Source organism: Lontra canadensis, unplaced genomic scaffold, assembly GCF_010015895.1.
Source record: "Lontra canadensis isolate GAN:19392208 unplaced genomic scaffold, GSC_riverotter_1.0 scaffold164, whole genome shotgun sequence".
Classification (NCBI taxonomy): domain Eukaryota; kingdom Metazoa; phylum Chordata; class Mammalia; order Carnivora; family Mustelidae; genus Lontra; species Lontra canadensis.
In genome coordinates this window covers 2,231,124-2,252,021 of record NW_022631158.1, presented here as the reverse complement: position 1 = coordinate 2,252,021, position 20,898 = coordinate 2,231,124, and the positions used below count along the sequence as shown (strand labels likewise).

Sequence of the window (20,898 nt, the reverse complement as noted above, 5' to 3'; positions counted from 1 at the left end):
AGCTGGCATTCAAAACTAGACTTATATAGCCTCAAGGCCCATGCTCCTTTACCATGCCATAGTGATAGAAGCAGTGATGGGATTGAAGATGGTAAAGATAAAGAACCAGGGCACAAGTTGGTATTCAGAAGATTGTCTGTTGAAGGAACAAGCAAAAAAATGAATGTGAGAGGTGCTTGGATGGCTCAGTCAGTTGGATGTCCAACTCTTTATTTCGGTTCATGTCATGATCTCAGGGTCTTAACATGAAGCCTCATGTCTGGCTTTGTGCTCAGTGGGGAGTCTTCTTCATCCCCCTCCCTCTGCCCTTCCCCCTCCCCTTGCACACTCACATGCATGAGTGTGCTCTCTCTAATAAATAAATAAATCTTAAAAAAAAAATAAAGGAATGAATGCTGGAATAAGAGGATGAGCATTACCACCCTAGTGCCACCCTGACACACATTCTTGTTCTTGCTCCACAATCCAGGAGTAAGTCAGAGATTATGATAACAAAGAAAATCAATGATGGTGGGTGGCCTCAAGCCTACCATCACCAGTTTCAGGAGCATCTGGGCCTCCAAATGGAGCTAGAAGTCAGAGAAAACTGGCTGCACCTTCTGCTCTGTTGCCTTTTCTAAAGAGATAGGAACAGATAGGAAGTTTCGAGCTGAACTGGATGACTATTCCCCTCCTACTCTCAGAGGTTGAGCCTAGCTGTGTCCCAAAAGAAGAGGAAGTTGTTTCCCAGTTTCTAAAATTTCCGTGAATTTGGAATTGGGCTGAGCCAGACCTGTTCTGGGAAGCTCCGAATCTTCTGGGAGGGAACAGTGAAGAGGAAAAAGGGTGGAAGGGGAGGAGCCTATGATAAAACAACATTTCTTTTCACTTCCTCTTTTGGACTTCAGAGTTTGTCCGTCCTCTTGGGTACAATCTGTCAAGTCTCAAGAGAAGCCTCTGCCTGCCACCCTGGTGCTGCTGGAGCCAACGTGAGCCACAGTTGATGTGGATTCCCTCGTTCCTCCCCATCCCTGCTGCTGCTGGTGACTGGGCTGATTGCATGCCCTGCCATCCTTTGGGGGATATGCTGCTGTGGACAGCTCTGCTATTTCTGGGTGAGTCCGTGTCCTCATGAGGGACAGAGGCAATTGCACTTTCCTAACTCAGCTGCTGCTTCCCTAGGTTGGGCTGAGCTTTGGCGAGGATGAGGGGTAGCATGGGAACCGTTCAGGAAAATGAGGAGGGTGAAGCAGGCTGATGAAGACAAACTCTGACAGACCCACTGGCCTTGGCAAATGATAAAACTGGCAGAGTGTTTGTTGTAGTTTTTAGTGTCTTTTGCCCAGTATCACTGGGCAGCCAGGTCCCTGATGTTCTGCCACCACCTACACCTGAACCTGCTTGGGGAAAGTCTAGTGACGCGGACTTGAGTCACTAATGAGTGGCCAGGGTGTTTTTCTTCCTTAGAAATTTGTGTTTCACAGGGACCAAATCTTAGGTGGAAGGACGAATGCTGTCTTAGATAAAGGGTGGGGAGGAAGCAATAGGACACTTGGGGTGGAGGTAGAAGTAACCATTCTCTGTTAAGCAGCAGCAGCTTATTCTGTTTATGTGTTGGATTTCCCTGGGAAGAGCAAAGAGGGTCCGGGTTATCCAGGGAGCAGGGGTTGAGAGAACACACAACCTGGGAAGTTCTAGAATTGTCAATTGTAGGGCTGGAGAAATCATGCATACTTCCTTGTACACACACATGGGGATAGGTACTGGCTGTGATCAGGGAGAAAGTCAGGGTCCTAGGTCAAGAAGGAGGCCAGGGACTGTTGGTGCCAGTGGGAGGAAGTCTAGGAGGCCAGCTAGGGGAGCCTTATTGCTAGGATTATCTCTCCAAGCTCAATTCCTAGAGTTCCCACCCTTAAATACACCTTACGATGGCCCCAGAGGAAGACATGGAGCCACTCTTGAGTTAGGTGCTATAACTGATAGTAAAATCTGGTCATCTCTGGGAGCCTTCAACCCTCACTGCTAAATGATACTGAGATAAGAAGTGGAGGTGAAGAGGAGAGAGTATTCCTTCATGAGCAGGATGAAATGGACCGAAGTTGATTAACATGTGAAAGGAGCATTGGACTATGTCATTTTTCATGTGAAGAAAAGGAAGCTCAGACCTTGAGAGGTGATAGATATGCTTGTCCATCTCAGCCACCAATGTGCCAGTCGCCTGGGCAAAACTTGATCTTTTCTTCCACTTGCCCTTTCGTTAAGTCACCCAGGACTGGCTCCATTTTCCCCATCCTTATTTGGAGCACTATCTTTAGGTCTTCATACCTCAGTAACCAGGGGGTATAGCTCAGGGGTAGAGCATTCGACTGCATCCCTCAATAACCCAGCTTTGACAACACCTCTGGCCCCATCTCGACTGCTCCTGTCTCCTCTCCTCTGAATCTGTGCCGCACACCAAGGCCATGACGTCTTCAAGTGCAGCTGAGTCACCACACTTAAATGCCTCCAGGGCTGCTCTGTTGCGTACTAACTAAGGCCCCCATTGCCCCCTCTTCACTACGTTCCCATTGCCCCAAGTGGCTCTTCCTCTACAGCCAGGCAATGTGGACACTGCATTTCCTGCTTTCTACAGATTCCACAAACTGCCTTGTTTAAACTTTAAATAAATGCGTGAATACGCCCTGTTCTAGGACTTGGAGATTTACCAATGAACAAGACAGACAGCCTTCCTGACGGTAAAGCACAAGGTCTTTGTCTGCCTTACAATGACTCCATTGAGTGTGTTTTTATGACTGTTGGTTGAGTGTGGAATGAATAAATGGCTGACGACTTTTCTCCACTCTTCTCATCTCTTTCTTGTTGCTCCTCTTCCCCTCCTCTTAGGTTCTACTTCTTTCTACATCATCCGTCTTGCCAATCTGACACACTCTGGTTCTCAGCTATCACTGCTGTGTCAACAACTTCCAGACCTGTATTTCTTGCTTGTGTCAACTACAGTTTTGTGTTTCCACCTGCTGGTTGGACACCCTCACACTGATATACCGGCTCAGAAACAAACTATATTCAAACTCAACTTATATTCCCCTTACAGATGTACTCTTCTTCCTAATATTTCTATTTGTGTGAGCATGAGTAACCTTTTCCCTAGCCATCCACTCACATTACCCTCACTCTCATCAAGGGCCAGCTTCCCCCAATATTGCCTCTTAAATTTCTCATGTGGCACCTGGATGGCTCAGTCGGTAAAGCATCTGCCTTCGGCTCAAGTCATGATCCTGGAGTTCCAGGATCAAGTCAGACTCTCTTCTCAGCAGAGAGTCTGCTTCTGCCTCTCCCTCTGCCCCCCACCCTGCTCAAGTTCTCTCACTCTTTCTCTCTCAAACAAATAAATAAAATCTTAAGAAAAATTTTCCCTCATGTGTATATATTCTTCACGTCCTATTGTCAATACAACTGTGGCCCCTTTTATCTCCCACCTAGACTCATTCAATAAGTGATTTCCCAGAGCACTGGTAAATAAAATTGATATGGCTGCTGCCCCCTTTGACCTTCCATTCTCCTGGGAGATATAAACAACAAATAAATAGATAAATAGGCATAAATAAAATGGATAATAAATTGGAAAGGGCCACAAAGATGTAAACAGTATACTATGATAAGAAGAGTCTTTGTGGGGAAGAAGAGAGGATAATAAACAGGATGATAAGGAAAGCTTTTTCTGAGGAGGTGACACTTGAGCTGGGACTTTGAGCAAGGCAAGGATCTAGCCATTTGAAGAGATAAAGAAAACTGGGTCTAGAGGAGGGATCTGCATACACAAGAGCGGCAAGTGAGAAGAATTTAAAGAGGGCTGGTGTTATGGGAGCTCAATGAGTAGAAAGGAGCGCAGTCCATGTAGAAAACAAAACAAAACAAAACAACCCTGAGAAATCTGGCTATGAAAGGGGGCAGAGAAATAATTTTGGAATTATAAGTAGGATCAAGTGATAAGCTTTTTTTTTTTTTTAATGAAAGATCTGGACTATGCTTATGTTAATGGGAAAAGAACCAGCTGAGGAGAAATTGGTGATGCAGAAGAGCATGGGGATAACAGAGAGAGGGAAATCCTTGTGAGGGTGACAGGGATTGCGAACCAGGGTGGAGATTGATCTTGGAGAGGAGGAGAGAGTCTTTCCTAGGGAACAGCAAGAAAGGAAGTTGGGCAGAGGGGCAGAGAGGTTAGACATTTGAGTTGAGGGAAGGTGTGACATTTCCTGCCCAACTGCTTTTGTTTTCTGTGAAAACATCCACTTTAAGCAAGAAGGGATTGGAGGCAGAAGACAGGAAAGTTCTGGGAGTGAGGAAAAGATGAGTGTCCCTGCTGAGAATAGCAGAGCAAATTTACTAGAAAAACGTGTCAGAATGGCAGTTCAATGTCCTTTTGAAAATGGTGACCCCAAATTTATAGAGATACTGATCAGTCTGCTTGTGTGCTCATTTTAGTGACCCACAGATGAACAAGTAAAGGCATGGACTGTATAGCTGAATTTAACAAGAGACAAGGAAGGGCAAGGGGGTTAAGGGGATTTGCATGGAGGGATTTTTTTTTTTTTTTTGAAGTGATTCTTGTACTGATGAATCATCAAATCTAAACTCTGGACTGATCTTCACTTTCTTACAGCTCCAGTTGCTGGGACACCTGGTAAGTGCTCCACCCACATCCTCTCCCTCCCCCAGCCACACTCTTCCTCTGCTCCCAGCACCCACTTGGAGGTGCCCTGAATGCACCAGTAACCTAGTACTTGAGTGGGGCCAGGAAGCAGATGCCCTGCCCCTCCCTCTCCCTCTCCCCTTTCTCTTTCCCCTCCTCCCAGGGAGCCCAGGATAGGCAGCAGGTGCTTGAATCCTTCTGGTTCTGTTAGGGTGAGACGTCACAGATACTGTCACAGAAAATAGCTCGTCCTCTCTCTCAGTAAAATCAAGACCCCAGACATTTTTAGTCTCAGTTGCACACAAAATCCCATCATCTGCCAAGGTTATCTCCCGTATTGATAAATCCTCCACTTTGCATGTATCCGAGGGCTTCAAGGCCTGGAAAGAAGTAGGAGGAGATACCCCAGATTGCAGCTTGGTGTTGTAAACTCTGCCGGACACTTCTTTCTCTGTGGCAATTAACTCCCTGCCTCCCAGGAATCCCAGGAGGGTGGGGTGCGGTTTTCCCTGAGGCACTGAACCCAGGGCTCCCCAGACTGGCCCTCCAGCCTTTCTCTTTCTTTATCCTTCTGAGGACACAGAGACTCCTCTGTACTTGGGTGTGAGGATAGGTCTATTCTAAGGGGCAAAGACTGACATCAGGCCAGAAGAGAAACCTGATGTCTGACTCATGCTGGATACCTCCACCAGATGCCTTCATCCGGCTCTGGAGAGAGTTTATCTAATGTCCAAAACACCTCTGTTTATAGGGGAAGAAGGTGAGTTCCAGAAAGGTATGTATGTGTAGTATGTGTGTGGGTGCACATGCATGCACGTGCATGCGTGTGTGTGTGTGTGTGTGTGTGAGAGAGAGAGAGAGAGAGAGAGAAACAGAGGAAGGAAGGAAGGGAGGGAGGGAGGAAGGAAGAAAGGAAAGAAGAAATAGGAAGGAAGGAAAGAAAGAAGGAAGAAATGAAGGAACGGATAGGGAGGGAGGGAAAGAGAGAGGGAGGGAGGAGGGAGGGGGGTGGGGAGGGAGGGACGGAGGGAAGGAAGGAAGAAAAAAGAAAAGAAAGAACTGCCTTAGGTGACCCCTGTTGAGGTATACATATATTTCTTGTATTTCTTTTACCCCTTCTTCCTTTCTCTTACCTTGCCCTCTCTTCCTGAGGAAAGGTCAAGCTCCCTGAGTGGACCTGGCTTCCTGTAGGCCCCTGTGGTGGGATGCATGAATAAGAGGAATTACCTATAGTCACACAACAGTATGGGCTTCACTGAAATTTGGGGGCCGCTTCGGCTCTTGGGTCCCCCTTTCCTCCTACTTCTTCCTCTCTCTGCCCTTTAGCAGGTCTCCCAAAGGCTGTGCTGGACCTCGAGCCCCCATGGGTCAATGTGCTCCAGGAGGATCGTGTGACCCTGAAGTGCCAGGGAGCCCACACCGCTGCAGACCACGTCACCCAGTGGTTCCATAATGGGAGCTCCATCCCAACCCTGGTCAACTCCAACTACAGCTTTAAGGCCAAAAAACAGGATAGTGGGGAGTACAGGTGCCAGACCGACCAGACCAGCCTCAGTGACCCTGTGCATCTGGACGTGACTTCCGGTCAGTGGAGGAAGGGCCCAGGGAGGGACTGGGTGAATAAGGAAAGATGAAATCTGCTAACATGGCAGAGGTTTTTAGGGAAGGGGGGTAGCCTGTTTCCTGGGAAGCAGGGCTGTGAGTTGTTGGAAGATGTTTTTGTCCACTCACTTCCCTTTTCATCCGCCCCCTTTGCTTAGTATGTGTGGTGGCAGTGGACAGTCCTAAGAGATTCCTCAGTCCTCAATTTTGCCTCAATCCTGATGGAGCAAGGTTACAAGGCTACAGATAAGCATGTAGGGTATGAGAGAAGCAGAAGGAAATTCTGACTGCCTAAAAACCCATTTTTGTAGCCATCACAAAGCATAGACAGACTACAACTGGGTCTTCAGCCTGGACACCACCAGCCATGGTGATTCATCTGCCCTTGGATTTGATTCCTTGTCTACTCATGGGGGTATTAATGCCTCTCTCCCCAGGTCCTTGTGGGAATCAGCATCTCCCTGCCCTCATGCAACTTTACCTGAAAATTGTGTTGATCTTTTTTTTTTCCTCATTAGAGAGAGGGGGGGAGGGAAGGGCAGAGGGAGAGGGAGAGAATCCCAAGCAGGCTCCACACCCAGCACAGAGCCCGAAACAGGGCTCCATCTCACAACCCTGAGCTCACGGCCTGAGCCGAAACCAAGAGTTGGACACTTAGCCGAATGAGCCACCCAGGTGCCCCCTGGAAGCTGTATTTTAACTATATTTGCATTTCTAGCCCCTGACAAGGGCAGGGTTTAATAAATATTTGTTAAACAAATGAATGATTTTACAAAGCTTCTGGCAAAAAAGTAGAGCCACCATGCGATGACAATGAATATTGTCATCGTCACTCTTCATGGAGGCCCTTTCCCCCCCAGACGCCTACATTTTCCTCAAAAGCACACAGCAGGCCTGTCACCCCCACCCTCTCCAGGCAGGAAGTTACAGGCCCAGAGAGAAGCTCCTGAGGCCCGACATCTGTGTCCCTGCCCCTGCAGGAAGGTAAGGAGGTGAGGGCATCCCACCCCCTGAGACTGAGTGTGTCCCCACGTAGCCAGTGGCATGTGAAGAAGGTGTGGGCATTATTGCTTCTCCGCAAGGCTTCCAGGAGAATTCAGAGGAGTTTTGTTCCCAGATGGGTGGGAAAGCCCTTCGATTACTTGAAGAACCTCTCATGAGTGCCACGGAGAGGAACCTGACCCTGCCTTTAAGATCTGCACCAAGACAAATGTTCTTAAGGAGTGCTAAGTTGCCCCCCCTGCACAGACCAGCCGAAGGCAGATAGTCCCCATTATCCAGGTTATAACCTGGTAGCAGCAGAGACTCCGCAGAAGAAAAACCATTCCCAGCCGTGTAGGTCTTCTGTGATGGGGATTCCCTTGGCGGGGAAGAGAAGTGCCGGAATTGGTTGCTGGTGCTACATGGCAACACTGGTATTTTCGCTGGGTTCTACTTTATTTTTTTCAACGCTTTACACATCTCGGCATCCCCACCTGCCCTAATCCAATCTCGCGAGAGAGGCAGTCTAGGGAACCAGGACGGCTCAGCCTCATCCTGGTGCGTAGTGCCCAGCCAGGGTCTCGGTCCTCCAAGGGGAGGACTGTGCAGTGTGGTAAGGCAGGGATTTGGGTGGAAGGTAGACATGCCTCCCTGACAGGAGGGCTGGGGTTTTCCAGCTCGTGGCACCCAAGGAACAGGGTCTGGTGCCACCCTCCACCCCTCAAATTCCCGCTGTAGCTGCAGCTGACTTCTCTGTGTCGTCACTCACTCCCTTGGTACTGACCATCTCCTCCTGCATCCGTGGCTGTGTCCCCAGCCCGTGCTGAGACTTGGTTGGCCTCGTCACTCTTCTTGCACCCCGCCCCCCTGCCCTCACTCCCTTCTAATTCTTTTTTTTTTCCCCAAGACTTCCTTTATTTATTTGAGAGAGAGGGAGAGCATGAGCTTGGGGGTGGAGGCAGTCACAGGAGGAGAGGGGGAAGCAGGCTCCCCACTGAGCAGGAACCTGACACAGGGTCTCGATTCCAGGACCCCGGGATCATGACCCAAGCCGAAGGCAGACGCTTCACCCAGTGAGCCACCCAGGCGCCCCCCTTCTGATTCTGCTGTTGTCTTCTCCTCTAACTCTCTTTCCAATTCCAGCTCTGCTCCATCCTCCAGCTTTAGGGAAAAGGAACATGTGAGCTGAGGTCAGGAGTACAAATTTCTACCTTAGGCTTTATTCCCTACACAACAAACATACTAAATATTTCGTCTTCCTCAGTCAGAGGATGAACATCGGGAGGGAAAAAAGACAGCAGGCCAATGACCTCAAAGACTCTGCTGAAGTAAAACTCCACATTTACCAAATTACATCAAATAAGCTAATACTTCTTGGAGGTCCATGACCTCTCACTCTCCCGAAAGACTTGTCTCTGCTGTGTCCCTTCACACGTTATCTCCTAGGTCAGACTGCACCCTGGGCTCTCTTCCCGAAAGAGCCTGTTGGGCAGGACAGGGCAGCAGCTGCCTTCTCCCAGGACAGGAAAGAGAAGACAAGCTTATCCTGAACACCTACTGTGTGCCAGAAACTGCTGTAGCTGCGTGGAATTGTTATGTCCATCTTCACAGAGGAGGAACCCAAGACCTAGAAGAGGCCCATGAAGTCAGAGCTCCCCCAAAATGGAGCTACCCTGAGACACCAGGTGTCAAGCTCTTCCCTCCACCCATAGCGTGTCCCACCAGTAAGGATGGCCTCAGAGATCAGTCAAGACCTCCCAGGTCCTAGGGTCCCTTTGTGTCTTTCAGACTGGCTGCTGCTCCAGACCCGACGCCTGGTGTTCCAGATAGGGGACCCCATCGTGCTGAGGTGCCACAGCTGGCAGAACCGGCACCTGTACAAGATCACCTTCTTCCAGGATGGAAAATCCAAGCAGTTCTCCTCCCTGAATTCCACATTCTTCATCCCAGAAGCCAACCTCAGTCACAGCGGTGACTACCACTGCACGGGAATGATAGGCCAGATGCTGCGCCTCTCACAGCTTGTGGCCATCACTGTCCAAGGTGGGAACTCCGTCAGGATGGAGGGAGGAGGACAGTGAGGGGATGGGCAATTGTGGCTAAGGTCGTAGGGGCCTCCTGGGAGATCTGAGAAATGTCAGAGCACACACATGTGGGCACAGAGGCAGAGCGGGGAGGAACGGGGCGCGATGAATATTGGCCCTGGGCAGCAGGAGGGGCTAGAGCTCCGAGTCAGGTCACATGTTATGTCCGTTCACTCCCCAAGACGTGACTTGTCCCCAACAGTTCTAACCCTTGTGGGATTGAGTCTCAGAGCCTCCAACTAGGGGAGGCTTTGGGTCCCCCTCCCTTCTCTCTCTGAACTCAGCCCCCACACACTCAGTAGTCTGCCTTTATTGGATGAACGGAGACACCTGTCGGCAGGGAGGCACAAGTCCAGCTGCCGTGTCGTCCCCACAGATGAGGTTTGGGGAGGACCCAGACAAGGGACAAGGGACAAGGGACCCAGACACAAAGAAGCTCCTGGAGAGAAGCCCTGGAGTACAGGGTGGGATGTGGGAGGCTGCTGCGTGTCCTGAGGTCTGTCTCCCCCAGAGTCCGACCGGAGCGACTCCTCTGTGATGATGATGGTCGTGGCTGCAGTCGCTGGCACAGCTGCAGTGGCCATCCTCGTGGCTGCTGTGGCCTGGTTCCGCCTCAGGCAAAAGCAAACTTCAGGTTCGTGGCTTTTCTGGGTTCCTCTTGCTGTCAGTTCCTACTTGGCCCAGGCTTTAACCCCAACCATAGCCAGGACCCTCCTCTTTGGGCTCAGAGCATCCTTATAGTTCAGACATAGCCCCATATTTTATTCGTCAATTCATTCACTTTTTTTTTTTAAAGTTTTATGTATTTATTCATAAGAGACAGAGAGAGAGAGGCAGAGGCAGGCTCCCTGTGGAACAGGGAGCCTGGGATCACGACCTGAGCCAAAAGCAGGAAGGTAGACGCAGACATAGCAGACTGAGCTAAATAAATTCATGCATTTATTCAACAAGGCTTGAAAAAACTTGCTTATGGGTCCAGCACTGTGTTAGGCAGCCTGGGTGGTAAGAAGTCCAGTCCCTGCTCTCCAGGGGCTCCCAGTGTGGTGGGGAAGACAGGACAAGTAAATCATTAAAGTTAGGTGGGATGAAAGCTGTAGTCAAGTCACCAAGGCTGTGATGGGGCGGGGGCACGAGAGCCCACGTGATGCAGCCCAGGCGAGAGGTTAGAGAAGCTTGCAAGAGGCAGTGGTATATGTAGTGACCAAAACACACGTAGAGGGAGCCGTACTGCCCACCCACCCCCGATTAAATCTCAGCTCCACAGCTCACCAGCTCTGTGACCTTGGATGAGTTCTTCACTATCTCTGTGCCTGTATTGATTCATCTGGAAAATGAAGGCACTAGTAGGACCTACCTCACTGGATGGTATGGGGTTGAGCAGGGCTGAGCACTCAGCCCAGTGTGGGGTACATAACAGCACACGAGAGAGAGCCGCTCTTCTGACAGAGGAGGGAACGTGTTGGAGGGTAGCTGGTAGCCGTCAGCCAGACAGAGAGGCCTGGAAGAGCACTGCTTGGCTGGGGGCCAAGGCACAGAAGGAAGAGCACTGTGGCTGGGACAGGGGCTGGGGGAGGAGTGAGGAGGGGGCGGTAAGGGCTGTGCGGCTGGAAACCAAAACCTGCAAGGCGCAGGGAGGGCAGATGAGGCTGGGCAGACATGTGGTCATGCAGACCACAGAGGCCACATTAGAGAACAGAAACTGTGTCCCAGAGTGGGTGGCAAGACGACGGGAAGGAAGTCCCAGGAAGTCCTCGTTCATGTCTCCTCCTCGCCCCTGCTCCTAGAGCGGTTTGGCGGCAGGGAGACCGGGTCACTGAGCGTCTGTTCACAGACGGGTGCCCTGAAGAACTCCGACTCTTGGAAAGCGGTTCCTTCCCCCTCGTACCACCCTGAAGGAGCTGAGAAGGAGGCGAGGAGCCCTAGAAATGGAATAAGCAAGTTATCACGGTTCATCGCCTGGAAAGCTAGCTTGGCAGGAGAGAAAGTCTAAAGACACCCGGAGATAGAAGAGGAGGAAGAGGAAAAAAGACTCGGAGCCACAGGGGAGGAGAAAAGATGCTCCTTGTACCTCACAAGGCCCTTTGGGTCGGTTCACAGCCGGGCTCCCCACCGAGATGCACAGAGACTCTGAGGGGGAGGGAAAAGAGCTTTTAACAGGGCAGGGCAAGCCTGAGAAAGATACGGCTAAATGGCCTTTCTGACAGTCCCAGGGGTCCCCATGGTTAACTCAATGGCCCTTCTATAGGGTGGGCAGGTCTGGGGCAGGAGAGGAGGAGGAGGAGGAGGAAGAGAAGCATCTCCACGGGGGTGGGGGAGGGGAGGGTCTCTGTTGGTTCTAACCCGTTCCTGGCCCTGGTCCTTGCCTGAGGACTCAGGCCCCACCCTGTACCTCTACTAACCTCCTCTGTGCCCCTCATAGCTCCCCTAGGAAACCCCAAGCACAGGGAAATGGGAAAGTCCCTCCCTGAGGAACCAGGTGAGTGCTATTCCCTGCTTGGGGGCTCAAGGTGCCCTGCCTGGGGCTTCCAGGTGGATTGGAGCCCACAGGAAGTAGCTTGTGTGAGTTCAGCTGGGAGCACAGGAGAGGGAGGGGGCGGTGGAGGAGGGCAGGGGCTCAAATCGCTTGGTCCGTTCTGAGACTAACTCCTGGGCCTGAAGAGGACCTCACTGGGGGTGAAAGGGAGAGGACCACCTGCCGCAGATAGAGAGGGGAGGCTTGTGTCCAAATTTTGGAACCAGGAGTGCTGGGAACGTTTCCAGAACAGGACATCAGAGACGTTTGGGTCCTTCTGTGGGGTTTGGCAGAGCTGGCACAGGCCAGAGGTTAGGAGTGGTGAGACTGAGACACACGGGAGTAAGAGGAAAAGAGAGGGAGACCCAGGGAATGATCCCTGGACAGGTCGAGGAGTCTGTCTCAGGGAGTGATGGGGGAAGAATGAGGCATTACGGGGACATGTGGGCTGGAGAAAGTTCTAGGGGACTGGATGCATTCCCGGGCTTCACTGCTGGGCACAGTTTGGCTCTGGTGCCCACGTGTGTAAGTTTATTAAACATGGGCCTGGCCATTGCTCTGTTACCAGCAGCAGATGGAAACTTGCACGTTCCCCACGATGGCATGCAGTCACCTCCCTGAGGAAATGGGCGGATTGGCCTGATGACCTCAAAGCCCTTCTGGGTCTGACATTCTGAGAGTCCGTGACTCTCCAACCCCTGGCCCAGGTGGGAGCAGGAGTAGCCCAGGTGACCTCCTGCCTGTAGCTAATCGAGAGCGCCAGGGAACCTGGAAATTTCTCGAGGGGCTCCTGGCTAGCAGAAGCAGAGGAAAAAGAGGCCCTCAGGGGCTCTGCGTCAGTGGGCCGGAGTATGACTCAGAGCGGAACCAACAGATTTGAGAGCTTGAGCGCAATGGCACTTGTCCCGCTGTGCTTTGAGCAAGGCCCTTGTGTTCTTAGCCGTGACCAGTGGGATGCAGGCCTGAGCCCGCACCAGGCCAAGCCAGATCTAGAGAAAAGCCCAAACACAGCTGGAACAGCCCCTTGGAGGTTTGGCTCTGTCTCCACCGGCACAAATCCATTTCACCAGCCCTCCCGCCACAGAGAGGCTGGGGGTCTTACGGTTTCCCATCAGTGAGCTAGGTCACTAGGATCGTTGAGAATGCGTTAGAAGGAGAATTCTGGGGGTGCTTTGTCCCAGAATCTGGAGCATGGCAAACAGAGACTGTGTGCAGGGTGGGGGTGAGTGGAGACACTGGAGGCACCGTCTCACACTCCCACCCCCACCCCTGCCTAAGGAATGCTGCTTTGCAGATACTGAGACTACTTTTCACAGTGTGAGTGAGTGAGTGAGTGAGTGAGTGAGTTCATTGGCAAAAAACATGTGGGAATTTGGTGTGTTTTAGCTATTTACCAGGGAAAGTCCTGGTTTGTTGGCTTGCTTCCTTCCCTCCTCCGCTCGCTTTCACTGTTGCGCTTTCTTCCGTTTTAATGTGGCGGAGCCTCACATTCTTCAAAGGCCGCGCCCCCCCAACCCGCTGCATAGGGCCAGTGCTGAACCGCCCTCCAGTCTTCTCTCCCTGAAGACTGTGGCCAGCAAAAAACTGAACTTGACCTCCCGGTGATACTGAACATCCCCCCATCTCTTCCCCAGGATCTCCGGTTCCTAAAGCTGGCGGGTTGGTTTCTAGAAAAAGTCAGCAATTCTCTGAAAAGCATGCAGGGCAGATGAGGGCCTCCCTCTGCCCGTGTGGCCAGGAGCAGAGACTGAGTCTGCGCAGAGAACTCGGTCTGCAGGTCCTTGTTTCTTCGTGTCTGGTTGGGGCCTTCGTTCTGCAGCAGCCACCACCGTGCAGTGGGCTGATCTCTGTTCTAATTTTTTTTTTTTTTAAAGATTGTATTTATTTATTTGAGAGAGAAAGAGAGAGTGAGCATAAGTGGGGGTGGGGGGCAGAGGAAGAGGGAGAAGCAAATTCAGGGCTCCATCCCAGGACCTTGAGATTGTGACCTGAGCAGAAGGTTAACCCTTGACTGACCGAGCTCCCACGCATCCCTGACCTCTGTTCTTTCTGCCCACAGCCTATGTCACTGATACGGAAGAGGCTGCCAAAATTGAGGTGAGCCACCCCAGCCATCTCCTCCTTCCGCCTCCTCCTCTGCTGCCTTCATTCCTGTGAATTACTCCCTTCTGCGTTCCCTAGGCTGAAAATACCATCACCTACTCACTTCTCTTGCACCCGGAGGAAGAAGCAGAGGCAGAGGCAGATTATCAGAACCAAATTTAGCCTCCATTATCTTGCCTGCGGCCCTGGGGGAAAGAGAATCAGAGACACCAGGACGCCTGGCCCAGTTCCCCTGAGGGAGGACAAGAGGACTGCCATGGTTCCAAAGGAAGAGAAGGACCCTTCCAGGGACATCTGTGTGAATCCTGAAGCTTGAAGTCTTAAAAGTTGCAGAGAGTGTGGTCCCAGATGACTGACTGTCCTGGTTCCTTTTGAGTCTCAGCACTTCTTGCCATCAAGACTCTCTTTCTGTACAGACCATGTATTACTTTTACAATAAAATATAGAAAACAACATGCCCTTTACCTTTCAAAGGCTGTACTGGTCGGAGTGTGGACTGATCTGTTTCTTTTCGAGGATAAAAATCTTGGGACGGTCATAGTGGGTAAGGTGGAGGAGAGGGAAGCTTTGGAGTGTACGGTGAGTGTCTTCTTCTTCTTTCTTTCTTTCTTTTTTTTTTTTTTAATAAACATATAATGTATACTTATCCCCAGGGGTACAGGTCTGTGAATCACCAGGTTTACACACTTCACAGCACTCACCATAGCACATACCCTCCCCAATGTCCATAACCCCACCCCCCTCTCCTGACCCTCCTACCCCGAGCAACCCTCAGTTTGTTTTGTGAGATTAAGAGTCACTTATGGTTTGTCTCCCTCCTGATCCCATCTTGTTTCATTTGTTATTTTCCTGCCCCCCCAAGCCCCCCATGTTGCATCTCCACTTCCTCATATCAGGGGGATCATGTGACAGTTGTCTTTCTCAGATTGACTTATTTCGCTAAGCATAATACCCCTTAGTTCCATCCACATCATTGCAAATGGCAAGATTTCATTTCTTTTGATGGCTGCATAATATATATATATATATATATATATATATATATATATATATATATACCACATCTTCTTTATCCATTCATCTGTTGATGGACATCTAGGTTCTTTCCATAGTTTGGCTACTGTAGACATTGCTGCTATAAACATTCGGGTGCACGTGCCCCTTCGGATCACTACATTTGTATCCTTAGGGTAAATACCCAGTAGTCCAATTGCTGGGTCATAGGGTAGCTTTATTTTCAACTTTTTGAGGAACCTCCATGCTGTTTTCCAGAGTGGTCGCACCAGCTTGCATTCCCACCAACAGTGTAGGAGGGTTCCCCTTCCTCCACATCCTCGCCAGCATCTGTCATTTCCTGACTTGTTAATTTTAGCCATTCTGACTGGTGTGAGGTGGTATCTCATTGTGGTTTTGATTTGTATTTCCCTAATGCCGAGAGATGTGGAGCATTTTTTCATGTGTCTGTTGGCCATCTGGATGTCTTCTTTGCAGAAATGTCTGTTCATGTCTTCTGCCCATTTCTTGATTGGATTATTTGTTCTTTGGGCGTTGAGTTTGCTAAGTTCTTTATAGATTTTGGACACTAGCCCTTTATCTGATATGTCGTATGCAAATATCTTCTCCCATTCTGTCAGTTGTCTTTTGGTTTTGTTAACTGTTTCCTTTCCTGTGCAAAAGCTTTTGATCTTGATGAAATCCCAATAGTTCATTTTGCCCTTGCTTCCCTTGCCTTGGTGATCTTCCTAGGAAGAAGTTGCTATGGCTGAGGTCGAAGACGTTGCTGCCTGTGTTCTTCTCAAGGATTTTGATGGATTCCTTTTCACATTGAGGTCCTTCATCCATTTTGAGTCTATTTTCCTGTGTGATGTAAGGAAATTGTCCAATTTGATTTTTCTGCATGTGGCTGTCCAATTTTCCCAACACCATTTGTTGAAGAGGCTGTCTTTTTTCCACTGGAGATTTTTTCCTGCTTTGTTGAAGATTAGTTGACCATAGAGTTGAGGGTCTATTTCTGGGCTATCTGTTCTGTTCCATTGATCTATGTGTCTGTTTTTGTGCCAATACCATACCGTCTTGATGATGACAGCTTTGTAATAGAGCTTGAAGTCCGGAATTGTGATGCCACCAACTTTGGCTTTCTTTTTCAATATTCCTTTGGCTATTCGAGGTCTTTTCTGGTTCCATATAAATTTTAGGATTATTTGTTCCATTTCTTTGAAAAAAATGGGTGGGACTTTGATAGGGATTGCATTAAATGTGTAGATAGCTTTAGGTAGCGTAGACATTTTCACAATATTTGTTCTTTCATTTGAGGAGCATAGAACATTTTTCCATTTCCTTTTGTCTTCCTCAATTTCTTTCATGAGTACTTTATAGTTTTCTGAGTATAGATTCTTAGTCTCTTTGGTTAGGTTTATTCCTTGGTATCTTAAAGTTTTGGGTGCAGTTGTAAATGGGATGGACTCCTTAATTTCTCTTTCTTCTGTCTTGTTGTTGGTGTAGAGAAATGCAACTGATTTCTGTGCATTGATTTTATATCCTGACACTTTACTGAATTCCTGTACAAGTTCTAACAGTTTTGGAGTGGAGTCTTTTGGGTTTTCCACATATAGTATCATATCATCTGCAAAGAGTGATAGTTTGACTTCTTCTTTGCTGATTTAGGTGCCTTTAATTTCTTTTTTGTTGTTGTCTGATTGCTGAGGCTAGGACTTCTAGTAGTATGTTGAATAGCAGTGGTGATTAAGGACATCCCTACCGTGTTCCTGACCTTAGCAGAAAAGCTTTCAGTTTTTCTCCATTGAAATGATATTTGTGGTGGGTTTTTCATAGATGGCTTTGATAATATTGAGGTATGTGCCCTCTATCCCTACACTTTGAAGAGTTTTGATCAGGAAGGGATGCTGTACTTTGTCAAATGCTTTTTCAGCATCTATTGAGAGTATCATATGGTTCTTGTTCTTTCTTTTATTAATGTATTGTATCACATTGATTGTTTTGAGGATATTGAACCAAACTTGCAGCCCTGGAATAAATCCTACTTGGTCGTGGTGAATAATCCTTTTAATGTACTGCTGGATCCTATTGGCTAGTATTTTGGTGAGAATTTTCACATCTGTGTTCATCAAGGATATTGGTCAGTAATTCTCTTTTTTGATGGGATCCTTGTCTGGTTTTGGGATCAAGGTGATGCTGGCCTCATAAAATGAGTTTGGAAGTTTTCCTTCCACTTCTATTTTTTTGGAACAGTTTCAGGAGAATAGGAACTAATTTTTCTTTAAATGTTTGGTAGAATTCCTCTGGGAAGCCGTCTGGCCCTGGGCTTTTGTTTGTTTGGAGATTTTTGATGACTGTTTCAATCTTCTTACTGGTTATGGGTCTGTTCAGGTTTTCTATTTCTTCCTGGTTCAGTTGTAGTAGTTTATATGTCTCTAGGAATGCATCCATTTCTTCCAGATTGTCAAATTTGTTGGCGTAGAGTTGTTCATAGTATGTTCTTATAATTGTTTGTATTTCTTTGGTGTTGGTTGTGATCTCTTTTCTTTCATTCATGATTTTATTTATTTGGGTCCTTTCTCTTTTCTTTTTGATAAGTCTGGCCAGGGGCTTATCAATCTTATTAATTCTTTCAAAGAACCAGCTCCTAGTTTCGTTGATTTGTTCTACTTTTCTTTTGGTTTCTATTTCATTGATTTCTGCTCTGATCTTCATGATTTCTCTTCTCCTGCTGGGTTTAGGGTTTCTTTCTTATTCTTTCTCCAGCTCCTTTAGGTGTAGGGTTAGGTTGTTATTTGAGACTTTTCTTGTTTCTTGAGAAAGGCTTGTACCGCTATATATTTTCCTCTCAGGACTGCCTTTGCTATGTCCCACAGATTTTGAACAATTGTGTTTTCATTATCATTTGTTTCCATGAATTTTTTCAATTCTTCTTTAATTTCCTGGTTGACCCATTCATTCTTTAGAAGGATGTTGTTTAGTCTCCATGTATTTGGGTTCTTTCCAAATTTCCTCTTGTGATTGAGTTCTAGCTTCAGAGCATTGTGGTCTGAAAATATGCAGGGAATGATCCCAATCCTTTGATACCAGTTGAGACCTGATTTATGACCCAGGATGTGATCTATTCTGGAGAATGTTCCATGTGCACTAGAGAAGAATGTGTATTCTGTTGCTTTGGGATGAAATGTTCTGAATATATCTGTGATGTCCATCTGGTCCAGTGTGTCATTTAAGGCCTTTATTTCCTTGTTGATCTTTGCTTGGATGATCTGTCCATTTCAGCGAGGGGAGTGTTAAAGTCCCCTACTATTATTGTATCATTGTTAATGTGTATCTTTGATTTTGTTATTAATTGGTTTATATGGTTGGCTGCTCCCACATTAGGGGCATAGATATTTAAAATTGTTAGATCTTCTTGTTGGACGGACCCTTTGAGTATGATATAGTGTCCTTCCTCATCTCTTATTATAATCTTTGGCTTAAAATCTAATTGATCTGATATAAGGATTGCCACTCTTGCTTTCTTCTGATGTCCATTAGCATGGTAAATTGTTTTCCACCTCCTCACTTTAAATCTAGAGGTGTCTTCAGGTCTAAAATGAGTTTCTTGTAGGCAGCATATTGATGGGTTTTGTTTTTTTATCCATTCTGATACCCTGTGTCTTTTGATTGGGGCATTTAGCCCATTAACATTCAGGGTAACTATTGAGAGAGAGGAATTTAGTGTCATTGTATTGCCTGTAAGGTGACTGTTGCTGAATATTGTCTCTGTTCCTTTCTGATCTACTACTTTTAGGGTCTCTCTTTGCTTAGAGGACCCGTTCAATATTTCCTGTAGAGCTGGTTTGGTGTTTGCAAATTCTTTAAGTTTTTGTTTGTCCTGGGAGCTTTTTATCTCTCCTTCTATTTTCAACGATAGCCTAGCTGGATATAGTATTCTTGGCTGCATGTTTTTCTCGTTTAGTTCTCTGAATATATCATGCCAGTTCTTTCTGGCCTGCCAGGTCTCTGTGGATAAGTCTGCTGCCAATCTAATATTTTTATCATTGTACGTTACAGACTTCTTGTCCCAGGCTGCTTTCAGGATTTTCTCTTTGTCACTAAGACTTGTAAATTTTACTATTGGGTGATGGCGTGTGGACCTATTTTTGTTGATTTTGAGGGGGTTCTCTGCACCTCCTGGATTTTGACGCTTGTTCCCATTGCCTTATTAGGGAAATTCTCTACAATAATTCTCTCCAATATACACCTTCTGCTCCCCGCTTTCTTTCTTCTTCTTCTGGAATCTCAATTATTCTAATGTTGTTTCATCTTATGGTGTCACTTATCTCTCAAATTCTCCCCTCATGGTCCAGTAGCTGTTTTTCTCTCTTTTGCTCAGCTTCTTTATTCTCTGTCATTTGGTCTTCTATATCACTAATTCTTTCTTCTGCTTCATTTATCCTAGCAGTAAGAAGCTCCATTTTTTATTGCACCTCATTAATAGCTTTTTAAATTTCAACTTGGTTAGATTTTAATTCTTTTATTTCTCCAGAAAGGGCTTTTATATCTCCAGAGAGGGTTTCTCTAATATCTTCCATGCCTTTTTTGAGCCTGGCTAGAACCTTGAGAATCATCATTCTGAACTCTAGATCTGACATATTACCAATGTCTGTATTGATTAGGTCCCTAGTCTTCGGTACTACCTCTTGTTTTGGTTTTTTTTTTTATATTTTTTTTTTTTGTGGTGAGTTTCTCTGCCTTGTCATTTTGTCCAGATAAGAATATATGAAGGAGCAAATAAAATAGTAAAGGGGTGGCAAAGATCCCAGGAAAACGTACTTTAACCAAATCAGAAGAGACCCCAAATTGTGGGGGGGAGAAAGGGGATAAAAAGAAGTTCAGAAAAAAAATTTAAAAAGAAAACAAATAAAGAAAAAATATTAAAAAAGAAAAAATATCTATATATTAGACTGGTGACAAGAACAGGGTCACCCACTTAATTTTGAGAGTATTTTGGTCTCTTAGAAGAAACTACCTCCCAAAATTTTAAAGATTTATTTATTTTTTTATTTATTTGACAGACATCACAAGTAGGCAGAGAGGCAGGCAGAGAGAGAGAGGAGGAAGCAGGCTCCCTGCAGAGTAGAGATCCCAATGTGGGGCTCAATCCCAGGACCCAGGGATCATGACCTGAGCTGAAGGCAGAGGCTTTAACCCACTGAGCCACCCAGGCGACCCCCTCCAAAATTTTAAAGAATGAAAAACATATATAAGGGTAAACACAATGAAGTGGAATATGCCTATAAAGATGAAAAAAAATTTTTAATTTTTAAAAAAGGAGTTGATAAAAATATGTTAGTTGGGAGAATAAAGAAAAAGAAAGTGGAGAGAAATTTGCTCGGGCTGGAGACTAGAACAAGCCCCGAGCTAGATTTAGGGTATATTTTGTCCTATTAGAAGAAGTTGTACCCCAAATTCTTCAGAAGAAAAAAACCCTATGTGTATACAAAAAATAAAGTTAGATACAATGAAGGATAAAATATGACTATAATAATGAAGGTTCAAAAAAGATTATTTTTTTTTATGAGAGGTATTGTTAAGATAAACTAGTTAAAAATGTTAAAAAAAGGAAAGGGTAAAAGTTAAAAAAAATTAGCAGAAGAAAAAAAATAAAATTAAAAAAAATTAAATTAACTGCAAGACTAAAGAATCATGGGGAGAAAGCCACGAATTCCATGCTTTGCTTTCTCTTCCTCTGGAATTCCGCTGTTCTCCTTGGTAAGTGAACTTGGTCTTGGCTGGATTTCTTGTTGATCTTCTGGGGAGGGGCCTATTGTAGTGATTCTCAAGTGTCTTTGCCCAAGGCAGAATTGCACCACCCTTACCAGGGGCCAGGCTAAGTAATCCGCTTGGGTTCACTTTCGGGAGCTTTTGTTCCCTGAATGCTTTCTGTAGAATTCTGGAGGATG

At 47.0% G+C, this 20,898-nt stretch overlaps 1 protein-coding gene across 5 annotated transcripts; it reads left to right on the top strand.

The window, feature by feature from the left end:
- Positions 1 to 895: 895 nt before the first annotated feature.
- Positions 896 to 14,406, top strand: FCGR2B (Fc fragment of IgG receptor IIb). Of its 5 annotated transcripts, XM_032845465.1 has the most exons (9): positions 896 to 1,094; positions 4,640 to 4,660; positions 5,996 to 6,253; positions 9,041 to 9,295; positions 9,848 to 9,970; positions 11,756 to 11,812; positions 13,483 to 13,625; positions 13,908 to 13,945; positions 14,030 to 14,406. In XM_032845465.1, exons 1-9 carry the CDS (start codon positions 983 to 985, stop codon positions 14,265 to 14,267), a joined length of 1,245 nt encoding a protein of 414 aa, XP_032701356.1. In that variant the 5' UTR covers positions 896 to 982; the 3' UTR covers positions 14,268 to 14,406. The 5 variants fall into 5 exon arrangements, with proteins under 5 accessions (XP_032701356.1, XP_032701360.1, XP_032701359.1 ...); XM_032845469.1 differs by lacking the exon at positions 13,483 to 13,625 and having other exon boundaries at positions 5,999 to 6,253; positions 14,030 to 14,217; XM_032845466.1 differs by lacking the exon at positions 13,483 to 13,625 and having other exon boundaries at positions 983 to 1,094; positions 14,030 to 14,217.
- Positions 14,407 to 20,898: the final 6,492 nt, after the last annotated feature.